Genomic DNA, 13,462 nt, shown 5'->3' on the forward strand with positions numbered 1-13,462 from the left:
TAAGAAAATAACTGATGATGACCTTGTAACTAATCCCGTGACCACCTCTTACTTCTGCAAGTATAAATGCTTACCAAATGTAAATTTTTTGAAGAAATGCATATTTCTATATGATGCATTTTTTAGAAATTATTTAGGGCTGCAATTGAAATTTTCGATTAAAAGTTTATATTTCATATAACTTATTTATCAAAGAATGCGCATGCGTACTATAAAATATCGTCTGGTGGCGTGACCACCTGTATTTCAAATGCCTACCTAATATGTACATAGATAACTGGTGCAAAGTGTATGTGTAAGGTTCCATAATCCGTCTGAATTCTTTCTTTCTCGGTGTGGTATATTATCTTAGTTTATGGAATAAAACAGTTACAAACAGTTTCTGTGCGTTCCGAAAGAAACTTCTATTGCTAATTACTGATATATCGTATAAGTTCCAGTACTTTAGACTTGTTTAGTTATAATTATAAGTTATAATACTTATGTTATATGAAACACTCAAATTTGAAAACGTCAGTGTAGTAATTTTGATTTCTATTATTCAATTTATTGTTAATTATAAAACTAAAAGTTAACATACACTGCTGTCTGCGTTCATAACTTTTTGTTTAAATTAACTTGTACTAGTACTACTCTATATAAATTAATATATCGTACCATTTCACGGTGTCTTTTAATTTTATACCATAATATAATACATTTATTTACAACTTACAGTGTTAACGTTATACTTGAAAAAAGTTTACAATGCTAAGTTTGGTGAGACTAAGACTCGTGAAATACGTCTTACAAACGTCGGGAAAATATGGTTTTTTTCGAAATAAGCTAAGGAGTGTTTCACCTAAAAGTCAAAACAATCACTTAAGTGTAGCAGGTAAACACAGTAACACCAAAAATCGCCCGAGTGACACTGGCAAATTACGTGATTGTGTAGTAATAAACAGGTGTTCAACGTCTACTACTAGTATTGATCTTACTAGGTCAGTTTTTACTGCCTCAGCCGAGAGTAAGAGCAAAATATTAATCCCTGATCATGATGAATTTTCTAAGAGACATATTGGTCCAAGAGACACTGACAAAAAAGAAATGCTTGAAGTTGTTGGAGTTAAGGTAAGTTTATTAGCTTTTGTAAGTTTGCAGAAAACATAATAAAAACAAAAATTTTGTAGTTTAGGTAAGAACTGTGTGAAATAATGAATCATTTACTTTGTATAGCTTTTTTTTTGTAAATGCAATTCATTGTCTATGTTGATCAGCAATGTAAATAGAAAAAAAAAGAACTTGAGTCCTAACACTGAACCCTGAAGTGCCCTTTTTGTAACACTGATACAGTTTGACTGAATTCCATTTATAAGAATCCTCTATATTCTTCCGGCAAGCCATTTTTTGGATCCATTGAGCCATCTTGTTTCCTATACCTATAGAAATAATGTTTAAACAAGACTTTTGTGTGACACCTTATCAAATGCCTTTGAAAATTCAGATACACCAAACCTTCATCAGCATAAGAAGTAGCATCTTCAATTTCAAAGAATATTGTCTTATTATTCTTTAAACATTCCAATTTTTTTGAACAAGCTTATAATTAATATCATCTTGTTTGATCATGTTTCTATTTAGCATTTGTTCAGGATGAGAAATATTGCTTAAATCTTTGTTAGGAAAAATTGAAGAAAAAGTAGAATTTAGTAACCCAGCAATTTCATAATCATCAGAAGTGAATTTTCCTTTATCATTCCTAAAGGATCTGTTCCCATCACAACATTTTGTTTATCCTTAACGTTTTTAAATTTATTCTTACTGTTAATTTCTACAATTTTAGTCAACCTTTTTGTTTTGATTGCATCATAATATTTTTGACCAACATTTTGATCTTCTATAATCATCTTAAGTCTCACATCATAGCAGTAAATTTAAATTTCTTGAATTTATGATGATGCTCTTCTTTAAGCTTAACCATTACCTGGTTTTTACACAGACATTTATTTCTATAAAACGAACATTTCTATCTCAAATATTAAAAATTAAAAATATAATTATGCAGTTGTTCAGTATCTCCAATTAATTCAGTTGTTCAATTCTCAATAGGTAATTCTTATCACCTCCCTTCAGAATCACCTTTTTGAAATTTTAAACTAAAATCTAATTTTCCTGATTTCAATATGCACTAAAACATCAAACCTAATTGAGCAATGATCACTTCCACCCAGGTGTTTCCTAATTTCAACCATTTCCATATTGGCAGCTGACAGTAAATGTAAATTAGCATTGTTCCTAGTAGGTTGCCTGACCAATTGATAAAAAAAAAAGTTTTAAAAACTTGTCTTCCTCATGGTTTGACACTATAGTTTCTTAATTTATATACCTGAAATTCAAATCCATCATAATTATGTACTTGTTAAATGTCTTAAGGTAAATAAAAACTTATTTTTAAACTTCTCAGGAAGCAAGAAGCAGAACTTTGAATATCCACTTTCAACTTTACCCCACCCTTGGCATGTACTACAATGCAATACCAGTATAATTACTTCAGATTAAAATGTTACTATACTTTTGGGCTAATAATAATATTGGGCGAGGTGCCCTTTTTAATATCTAACACTTAAAATTATGGTACGACATCAAGTGTCAAATTGTAAAAAAAGAGTACCTAGCCCAATGCTTAGATAACTCGGATTATGAATAACTTTCTATTGTAGGGTTGTATAGTTGACTGCAATATATGCTATCAAAACAGGTAAAAATTATGTACCAGCTTGTGAAGACACAATGAATGTCCTTAATTAAGTACAACATAAAATAAATTAACAAAATGATTTGTTTTTAATTTTGATATGTAGATGATGCAAGTCAGTTTAAATTAATGTGATAATAAAATTTACCAGTCCTGTGTAAGAAATGTAAGAAAGTGTGTAATTAAATGATTTGAAAACAACTTTTTTGAAAATTGACAAACATATGATGGGTATTAAATCCTTGTGAATTGAAATTTTAAACTTTGAACTTGTAAACTATTCTGTTTACAATTTACTTGAGAACTTGAAATTTTAATGTGATACTTAAGAAAATATCCTTTTATGGGACTTTTTATGTTGTTTTTCAAATGGAAATGCTACATCAAGAGTACCACTACAACTTAACCCAATCGAGACAGGTTTTTTTCTTGGTCAGGGGTCAAAGGGAATGTCATCACATTTGCAGACTTGCATTCAAAAGTATATTGAACTACTGTCTTATGAATATATGTCACGAAGTTTGGTATCAAATTGTAGATTATAAATAATATTTTAGTGTTATACATTAGTTAATTTCTCAATTTAAAAGTAAGTATTAAAAAAAATCCAAAATATCGATTTTGTGTGTCGCATAGTATGTTGAATGCAACTTTGGTTCAAATTAGATGTTTGTGATGTTCAAATACAAAGTCTAAAGTTGCATATGAATTAAACACTCATATTCCCAGTATTGACAAGCTAGAATATATGATAAGAATCTCTTAACTTTTCCATTTTCTGAGTTATTATTATATTAAGTGAATCAACCAAGGTGGCCCTGCCCACCTCTTCCATTTTTGAAAAAGCTTACATACATCTACTTAGCCCAATGATGTGTGTATAACCAATAAAAAGCTCAGAATGTCCCACTAATGGTTTTCTCAGCTTGTGTGAAGTGTGTATGTGGGGAACACTTTCTTTTCATGGTAGAATCAAAGCAGTAAGATAAGACATTATGGAGCTTGAAAAATCATTTTTTAGACCCCAAGTACAACTTAGTTACTAAGCCTGGTAAATTATAGTGGATTTCTATGGTATTGATATAGTAATTTATGATTTTTTGTTATTTCAAAATGCATATATAAAACCTAAAAAAAGTATTTTGTTTTGTATGCTCCATGTGCAAAGTTTGATAAGGCTTAGCAAATTACAGCAAGTGGTAAATGAGTACAAAGTTTGTAAGTAAAGGAGATCATTGTTTTCTATACTTGTTTATTTACTGTTCTACGTTTTAAGAAAAATTACTGAAATTTAAGGACTTATTTGTAAATAGTAATAATATATATACATATATATAATGTATTATAACTGAAATGTGACTGTATTTTACAAAATACTGGTCCACTAGAACAAAGTCAAGACAAGTCACTTTGTAAAGGCCAATTTTATTGGATACGGTGACATGAGTGCACATGCACCACGTCATCGCAACTTCTGAAATGTTAGTCAGACACTGCTGAAAGGTAAATAAAATAAAAATAATTATATATCTATATGTTATGTTATGAGAGTTAAGCAATTTAGACCAAATGATTGTAGTTTTATGTTATAATTTGTATTCATTTTTTAACAAAAAAAAAGTGTAATTTTGATTTATTTTCTAATTTATGAGGTTGGTCAAATCGACCAAACCCATAAAGAGATACAATAGTGAAAATAACAAATAAAATAGAAAGTTATTTCCAAAAAAAAGTTTGATAATTATCTGGAGGTTATTAGCAGTGTATATTGCAGGTCACAGACTGAGAATGTAGATAGAATAACATATTTTACAGTAAACAACTTACTGTTATGATACACAAACATCCTGTCACCCATACTGACAATAGGAAGCTTTTTACACTGCTTTTCAGCTAGTAATAATATAAAAGCATCAAGAATGAGAGGGGGTGGGTGGGTTCATATACAGCTTTTTACATTTTTTCTTCCAATTTGTGTACTTTCAAACATGTAGTCTAACATCAAACAATTTCATTTGTAGCATAATCTCATTTTTACAAAATCTGTCATGGCTCAGTTGATATGCTGTGTTCATGTGTTTATCATAACCGGTTGCAGTATCACATGATCAGGTGTTGATGCCTTTCATACTATCCCTGTTTGCTTCATATTTTTGCCCTTGGAATTACAGATGACTATGTTGTACCACTACTTCTGTACTATGCAATATTCATTGTAATAATCTTAAGGTTCTGTAAACTTTTTAGTATGATTTTAGTAAGTAGAGGAACAAATTGACTGTGAACTGATCCAATCAGTCTTCTTACAAGTATTTCAACATAACATTTATCTGTATGATAAATATTTTGCTGAAGAATGATTCCATTTTTGTATTTGAAAACACTTTTTGATTTGCACCAAAATTATAAAAATCAGAATCTAGCCATTGTGTTGCATAATCTTGTTGTAAGAAATTGAGTTTTATCGAAGTACATATACAATTTCAGATTAACTGATTGCTTTTTCAAGTCATTATAATGACTATTTAACCTTTCAATCATTCAGCAGAAATAAAAAATAATAAAATAATTTATTGTATCAATAAAATTGTCCAAAGAACTAAAATATTCAAGCTTTTAACATAAATTCCATGTCTTAGATAAGCTGTTTAAGAAATTCAGTACTCTAAATATAGAGAAAGGAATTTAGCACAAAACTGTTTATAAGCCTCTAAAGTTTAATAGTACATGTATGATACTGATGGCACATATGTATCAGCCTAATTAGTTTAGAATCTTGACTATTGATTAGGTGTTCTAAAATAAATAATTTCTTATTCATTTAATGATAGAAAATAGGCCACTCACTGCCTTTTATGAATTTTGTTTTTTAAGTCATGAATGCCATAGCTAAAAACATGGAACATTTTGCTAAATATCAAACTGGGGTGATAAAACACAGAGAGGGTCTGATAATATGTACATATTGTTATATAACTTGGTTTGGGCAAGAATTGGAAATACTGTAATAAGGATAATCCTTGAAGAAAATCTAATTAATAATTTGTTTTTTGATGGTGGTCTTTCATAATCATTTATTAGCATGAATGTTATTCTTATCAACTTGGCTTCTTTTACTTGCTATTCTGTTGTTTAGTTGACTTGGAGTGAACTAGTAGCATAAAGACAGAGTATAAGTATGTATACAAGATTAATTTAAGGAAAAGAATATCATAAAGAGTATGTGTTCTTGTAGACTTATCCTGTCAATTTCTTGCTACTAGAATGTAAGGCTTACTTTTATACTTTATTTGCAACTTATAAAACATTTAGAGGTGGAAGTTTGAATTCATTGACAGTTGGTTAAAGATTTTTTCACATGTACATGTTTATATGCAATAAGTTTTGTCATGCCTGTCACATTTTTAATTACCTAAGTATTTTTTGTGATGAATATGTGTTAATTGCATTTTGTTCTTTCATTGAAAATTAGTTTTGAGTATAAACTTAGTTCATTTAATGCAAAATCAGTCTTGTATGTGTAGTATTTAAAATAGTTTTCAGAATTTTTGCTTACTTCTATTACCCACTAAGAGCTATTACCTTGTACACAACTGCTGTGTAATTTTCTTTGCATGCTATAAGCCTTGAACAAACTCCAACCCCTACACATGTCCACATGTATTGTGCCAGCCTCTGATGAAATCATTGTAATGCTGTAGCCCTCTGCCAGTAGTAGGGCAGTATAACCTCTATGTGCAGTGATCCCTGTGATTATAGACAGGCTCATTCTTCTCAGCACTACTTGTGTTCAGATGTGATTTTTCATGTTTCTTTTGAGTTTCCAGTAAATTTGATCAACTGCCTTTCTTTATTTGGTGTTACATTACCTATGTCCTCATAGCAGTTTCGTTTCCTCAACCTGGTTGCAATTGTATTTTTTCAATAGCCACCATGTTTATTGTTTCTACTAATATAAATATATAAAAAATAAATGAATCTGCTAGTTGTTGCTGACTTAATATGAATTCTCCAATCAACATTGCTTGTACATCCTGAGGCCCAGGTGTTTCTCTTTAGGTATCTTCTTCACCTGTGTCAGTGAAATCTGGAGGCACATTATCTGTTGAGAATGTTATTGCTATAGTTCATCGTGTGGTTAGTTCCCTCCTGCCTACTTCTCCACTTTGGGACCCTTGTTTTTCTGTTACATTGCATTTTGTGGAGCCTGCCCCGCCTATGAATGATTTTGACAGTTTTTTTCCATTTCCAGCCTTTGGTTCTGGTTCTCCTCTCCCTTATGAAGCACTGGTATCTTCTCCTTCTATGCATGCTGCACTCATAAGTCAGGCATGTCACATTCTTGTCTACCTCTTTCACAAGGGAATCATGATGACTCTCATGTTCTTTTACTTCATGAGCCTCCATCTTCTGTCTTGCTCTCTCCCCCATTTCTGGACATTCATGCCCACACTAATGCCTTTCTCTCCCAACTTCTTGTTGATCAGTGTTTTCCTTGTATTTGTGACTACTTTTCTGGGACCTATGGTCATGACCTTTCTATATTTCTTTATCCTATTCTATTGAGTCCATTCTGTCAGCTTGGAGCTTTTTCTCCTTCTTTGTATCTTTCTGGCCAACAATCTACTCAACTTTGTCTTACCTTTTTCCAGCTCTTTCCTATATCTCTTCTCATCATCTCCTCACCTAGGATCTTCATCATGAACCTGATAGTTTTGGAGGGGATACTCATTCTTATTTTTTTTTACCACCTTGGTTACTCATTCTTCCACTACTGTTTTTGGGATCTCTTCAGTTGGGTGTTCACCTCCATTATATTTCTGTGACTTTCATCTTGCCCCTTTTCTTACAGACCAAGTCTTTTGGGGTATTCTTAACTCCTTGAAATCTTGAACTGAGGCTACTCACCAACAGTCTTCCATTGTTTTCCTGGTTTCCTGACTTTTTAGGCCATGGGTACCTTAGTTAGATACCCACTCTTGAGAGTCATGTTGGGCTATCTCTTTTGTTCTTCAATTGTTTGCTTCTGTTTGCCATCTCTCCTCCAACAGAGTAGGCCATCGTTGCTGTCAGCAGTGACTTGTCTGTGGAGCTGATTTTTCGTTCTGAGACCATTAGTGCCTGTATCTTTCACTTATCACACCCACAGCCTTCCTTTACCTGTGACCCTTTCTCATGGTCTGTCCCTGCAATTTCATACTGCTTCTCATTCTTTTCCCTACCCAGGACCCTCAATTCCTCTAAGTCTTTCACATCTTCAAGATCAGGTAGCCTCTCTGTTGTGGGCATAGCTATAGAACCTGTTCCCCATTCTGCTCAATACATTTACGCCTGACTTTTTTGTCATCCCCAAGAACAGGAGAGATTGGTGCTCTGTTATTGATGTGTTGTGTCTAAATCTCTTTCAGCACTCTTCAATTCTGGGTGGATGGCTTTCACATTCTGTACTGGGCCCTCTCTTCTGGGTTGTAGATGACCTTTGATGTTTTGGTTGTCTTCCTTTACATTCTCATTTGTTCGTCACCCTGATGTTTCATGTGATTTGCTTACAATGGACAAGTTTTTCAGTTTTATGCCCATCCCTTCAGCCTAGCCGTGGTTCCTTATGTTTTCAGATGGATTATATGATCCTTTGTTCAGTGCATGGATCTTCTGTCTTCATTTCCATTATTATATGGATGACTGGTTTCTCTTGGGCCCATCTCAACAAAACTTGGTGATTGTTATCTCCATTTTTCTTTAGCAGGCATCTTGTATGGGCTGACTGGTCAAACTTTCCAACTTTGTTTTGACTCCCACTCAATAACTTGTCTGCCCGTGAGTTTTCCTCAACTTCTGTTTATGGCAGGATCAACTTTCTGTTTTTAAGCTATAGAGAATTTGGTATCAAAGGCTCTTCTATCTCTCTTCTTCCTCTATGAGAGGTTTTCCTGCTTTTGTGGCCTCTTGCTTTTTTTTGAGAGACTTCCCTTAGTAGTGCACACATGCATTCCATTCAGTGAGCTCAGGGGGATATATGGAACATGTCCTGTAATCCATTATCTGTCTTTGCATCTCTCCTTTCCTATTTGCATCCCTCATTTTTGTGGTGGCTCATTTACTCCCACATGACCCTGAGTATTCCACTTCTTTTCAACCCAATTTCCATCTCAACACTTGTGCCATTCACTTGATTGAGGGCAGGTCTTGATACCACCACTCTTTGGGTTCCAGTCTTCAGAGGAGCAGTCTCTACATATCATCATATTGGAGATTTCTGCAGCTTATTGGGCTTGCCAACTTCTTCGGTTGCAGTTGTTGGGTCACTTAGGCAACTGTACAGTTGTTTCTATCATGAAACCCAGGGAGTCATCCATTCTCAGTACCCATGCTTTCTCACTGTGGGATCTTTTTATTGGGCTAACAATCATCATATTCACCTTATGGAATCTCAAGTCCTGGGAGTCTTGAATCTGTTGGGGGATTGCTTGTCTCTGCTGGATGGAATCCATCCCAAGGAGTGGTCTTTGCATCCCACAATCTTCCTATAGACTTCTTCTCATTTCAGGACCTCACTGATTCTCCTGTTTTGGTTACCCGTCCTTGACTAAATCACTTTTGCTGTTAATGCTTTTTGTCGGGATTGGTCCAGTCTTTTTCTTTATGCATGTCTTCCTCTTTATCTTATTCTCTGAGTCCTATCTGGGTTCTTTTTATTACTGATATTTGGCTGGCTCAGTTGTGGTTTCCATTTCTGTCTGCTTGTCACCTGAGGAACCACTTCCCCTGTTTCTTTGGAGGTCCTTCTTTCACCAGTCTTGTACATCCTTGTTTCACAATAGGGTGTCATGGCTTTGTGTTCATGCATAATATTTGTCTGATCCCTTGAAAGATGAATGGAAATTTTTCAAAGGGTAGCCTGTTTTCTTTCTCATTCTGTTTGACCTTCTACTCTCACCCTCTATCAGCGCAATTGACATGCTTGTTGACATGGGTTCCTCCACCAGATCATCCTACTCTACCACATCTTGCTTTCTTTTTTACGTGATGTTTTGACAAAAGCCTGTCTGTTTTGACCATTTCTTGTTACCTAGTGACATTGTCCACAATGTTCTGCCTCTTGTATGGTGCTCATTTCCTCCTTTTGTCTGTTATCACATACCTCTTTAAGGTCCTTCTTGACCATTGCCCTCCTTGCGTGGTCCCTCTTTCTGTCTGGGACTTTGTTTGATTCCTCAAACTTTTACATGCCACTGTTTGAGCCATTGGTTCTTGTTCCTTATATTATTTGTCCTTGAAAACATATTTTCTCCTACTACTTTCTTTTAGTCATCATTATTCAGAAGTTACACCTTAGATGCCTGTTATACTCTATATTATAGAGACAAGGTGATGTTGTTCCCTGACTGCTCCTTTTTTCCAAAGACTTGGGTTGCCTGGGAGGGTAGTCGGATGTTTTCTCCCTTGTCTCTCCATGTTGTAAGATCATTTCAATCCCAATGTCCTGTTTGGGCTATCTGTTACTATCTTGCTCACCCTTTCCATTTTTGTTGAAACCACAATTGTTTTTCGTTTAACCTCCTTCTCTCAGGACTTATCACTTTCCACTTTAACACTTTGGGTTTGTCAGCTCATCCATTTGGTATATTCTTCTTTGGGTGAGTCAGACTATATGCTTTTCATCATCACCTCTCATCAGATATGGCATATCACAGCTTTCTTGCCTTCTTTTGATGGTGGTCATTGGATGAGGTCTTGCAGGCTGGTATGTGGACTATACCTAACATATTCAACTCCCATTACTTACATCATTGAACAGTTTCTTGTGCCTCAAGTTTTTGCCTCCATCTGGTCACAATTCTTGAGTCTGCCCAGAGGCTCTAGTATGGTGGATATGCCTGTATATCTTTTTCCACTTCATTACTGATTTTGTGTGATCTCCATATTCCTGATATTTTACGTGACACCACCTTGTGTTTACAAATCATTTAGTTCACCTCACTTAGTATCCAAACAATAGAGAAAAAACCCCACAAAAAACAAATTGTATGTGGCACTACCAATCACTTCATTATGTTTGGTGTTATCAGATCCTGTTGAATGTGTGGTTTGCCCCATTGGGAATAAGGGTAGTGTTAATCCTACCCACCTCCCTGCTCAGTGCTCGCTCTTAAAATGGGGTTTAGGCAAGATTTCTTCAGTAGTATATCTGTATAATTGATCTGGTGTTTTCTTCATCTTTTACAAAACAAAACATACAGCCCTCACAGCCCTGTATATTCCTGCTATCTCTTGTTATAGTAGCCCATTGCTCTGTGTTTTAGTGGGGATGCAATTCCAAATGATTCAGCCAAAAATTCTTCCTGTATGTGAATTCCACCCCTACCATCAATGTTCTAGTGGAGCATGGAAGAAACCATCACTTTCTCAGTCCCAAGCTGCTGGGGAAGTTAATATGGATAATTTTCTCTGTGAGTGATGTCTTCCCCCAGTAAGAGACTGGTTGGACCCACTCATTATTTGAGACATAGAAATGAAGTGTTATCTAGCAATGTAGTACGGATATCCTGTTACAGTATTTACCAAGCAATTTCTGGTGGATATGTCTAGTCTGATGGGATTTGGATTTGTCTCAGGATGCAGATAAGGGCTCCTACTTCTTCCACCTGCCATTATACTATTTGTCTTGTATGTATTTGAATGGTCTAACACCCCTAGCCACACTACATGCATTAATATTCCATCTACCTTAGTGAAACATAACCACCAGTACTGGATTTACCTATGCTTTACTATGACAGTGAAAGCAGTTAGAACAATAGAGCAAACAGTATTCAGATATGATATCTTTTCTTACACGATAGCTTTTCTTGTTCAGTGCTGCACTCTATATGTGCAGTTCTTGATACTCCCACCTACCCTCACATGTTTACACATGTTACAACTGCACTGTAGCATACAAATAATCATGCTACATCAATAGGAGTGAAATACACACTCCTGGTGCAGCTGAATCCCTGTATACTATAGAGCCCAATTTTCATTTTAGTTTGAATTCTGAATTTCAAGTCATAATATCTACTACTGTTGTTACTCTTGCTACTGCACCTCAACCTGCAGTTTCTTGAGCTTTGGGCTTACTTCCTGCAGCTGGCAACTGTTCAGTTGAGTTGAGGTGAGCACATCACAAAATTGTGCTCTCTTCCTGCAGTTCATGACTGTTCAGTTAAGTTGAGGCATACACATTACCCAAATCTGATTTCACGTTTTCTGTTTTCATATGTTTCGAGTTTTGGTCCATTATGTAGCCTGCTGTATCTCCTTATACCAGACCAGACATTCCATTTTCTGGTGATCATGGATAGAATGACAAGATTTGGATAGCCTGGGTCCACCCCTTCCTTGGATTACTTAGTTTACCACCGAGTATTTGAGAGTCAGTTGTGGGAATCTGTCCCTGATATCACTGTGAGATTTTCATAGACCCATTTTTCCCCTGTCTGTTTAACCCTTGCCACCCTCTTGCGTTACCTCTGCTCCATCCACCTCCTATCTGATGCTATCTACCCTTCCCCTGAGGAATTTTGGAGGATACTTGCTCCCTTATATATTCCCCATTAGTGATTTTATCTTTCTTGATGTTTTTCCTACAAACTTGGCTTCTCTGTTGTTGTGATCTTCTGGGTAAGGATACACCTTTAGCTCACTTGATTACCTCCTGTCCTGGTGTTCGTGTCTCATAATTCTTTACCTGGCTGTTTGAAAATGATTCTTCTGTGTCTACCATTGCCTTTTTCCCATTCCCATAGTTTTTTTCCAATCCTTTCCTATTCCTTTTGTTTCATTTTCCTTTTAGCTCCTTCATTCAATGCATCCTACATTCACACCTATTTCCCTCCCTTCCATTTTCCATTTGTATTCCTGCTCTGATAAATTCCAAATGCCTCCAGGTTTTGGGTTCGGGTGAACCACCATGCTACATTCCATCTTCTTACCATCAACTGTATGTCAGGTTCCTGAGTGGCTTGGTGTTGGTTGTGTACTGGATCTGCACACATGTTCCCTGCTTGTGTAGTTGGAACAGAAGTTGTTTTCCCCCTTCTGCTTCCTAAGCTTGAGGTGAAAACAATTGGGACCCTTCTTTTGATGTGTACCGGAAGACAAATACCACCTGCTTTTAGACTGGAGTTGACCCACCAATTATGGTCTCACATGCCCTAGCCATTCTATAGCATTTGGTGTGTCCAATTGAGTATTGGATGTGCTCCTTTTTGCCTGATTTAGTGACATGTATCTTCACAATGGCCAAAGAATATACTTGGTACACATGTGGTGTGGTCTCCCATGGGTGTGTTCCTCTACAGAGAGATGTCACACACTATGAACTCTCTTCGGATGCTCATCTTGGTACATTTTGCACATGTCCCTCCACCAATTCAGTGTAGTATTCCAGCTATTGTGGGAGTCCATGTCTTGTGGAAATCACACCCTATAGATGTTCCCTTTCTGTTGCTATTTCAAAAAGGAGCTAGTCTTTGTAATTGCTCTGCACTGGTCCTTCCACTATCTTCAATATGAGACTGTATCTTTCAGTGTTGCATAGAGGTAAGTAACATTTCTGAATTAGACATTTTTTTACCTGAAAATGTATTTCAAATAGATACCTACCTCTCTCCACTAACTCCCACAGTTCCTCCCGAATTCCCCCTCGACGTGGATTCCTGTACGTGGTGATGGGACCTCCCAGGG

At 35.6% G+C, this 13,462-nt stretch overlaps 1 protein-coding gene across 3 annotated transcripts in view; it reads left to right on the forward strand.

The window, feature by feature from the left end:
- The first annotated feature begins 284 nt into the window (after positions 1-284).
- LOC106466722 (glycine dehydrogenase (decarboxylating), mitochondrial-like) overlaps positions 285-13,462 on the forward strand; it is a 163,714-nt gene continuing 150,536 nt past the window's right edge. The window contains exon 1 of one of the 3 annotated variants that reach the window (XM_022394809.1): positions 285-1,110. In XM_022394809.1, the coding sequence (XP_022250517.1) occupies positions 748-1,110 (363 nt within the window). In that variant the 5' untranslated portion in view covers positions 285-747. The remainder of the gene's footprint in view (positions 1,111-13,462) is intronic. The other 2 variants (XM_022394808.1, XM_013927025.2) reach the window with 2 other exon arrangements.

The sequence above is a fragment of the Limulus polyphemus genome, unplaced genomic scaffold, assembly GCF_000517525.1.
Source record: "Limulus polyphemus unplaced genomic scaffold, Limulus_polyphemus-2.1.2 Scaffold2360, whole genome shotgun sequence".
Taxonomy (NCBI): domain Eukaryota; kingdom Metazoa; phylum Arthropoda; class Merostomata; order Xiphosura; family Limulidae; genus Limulus; species Limulus polyphemus.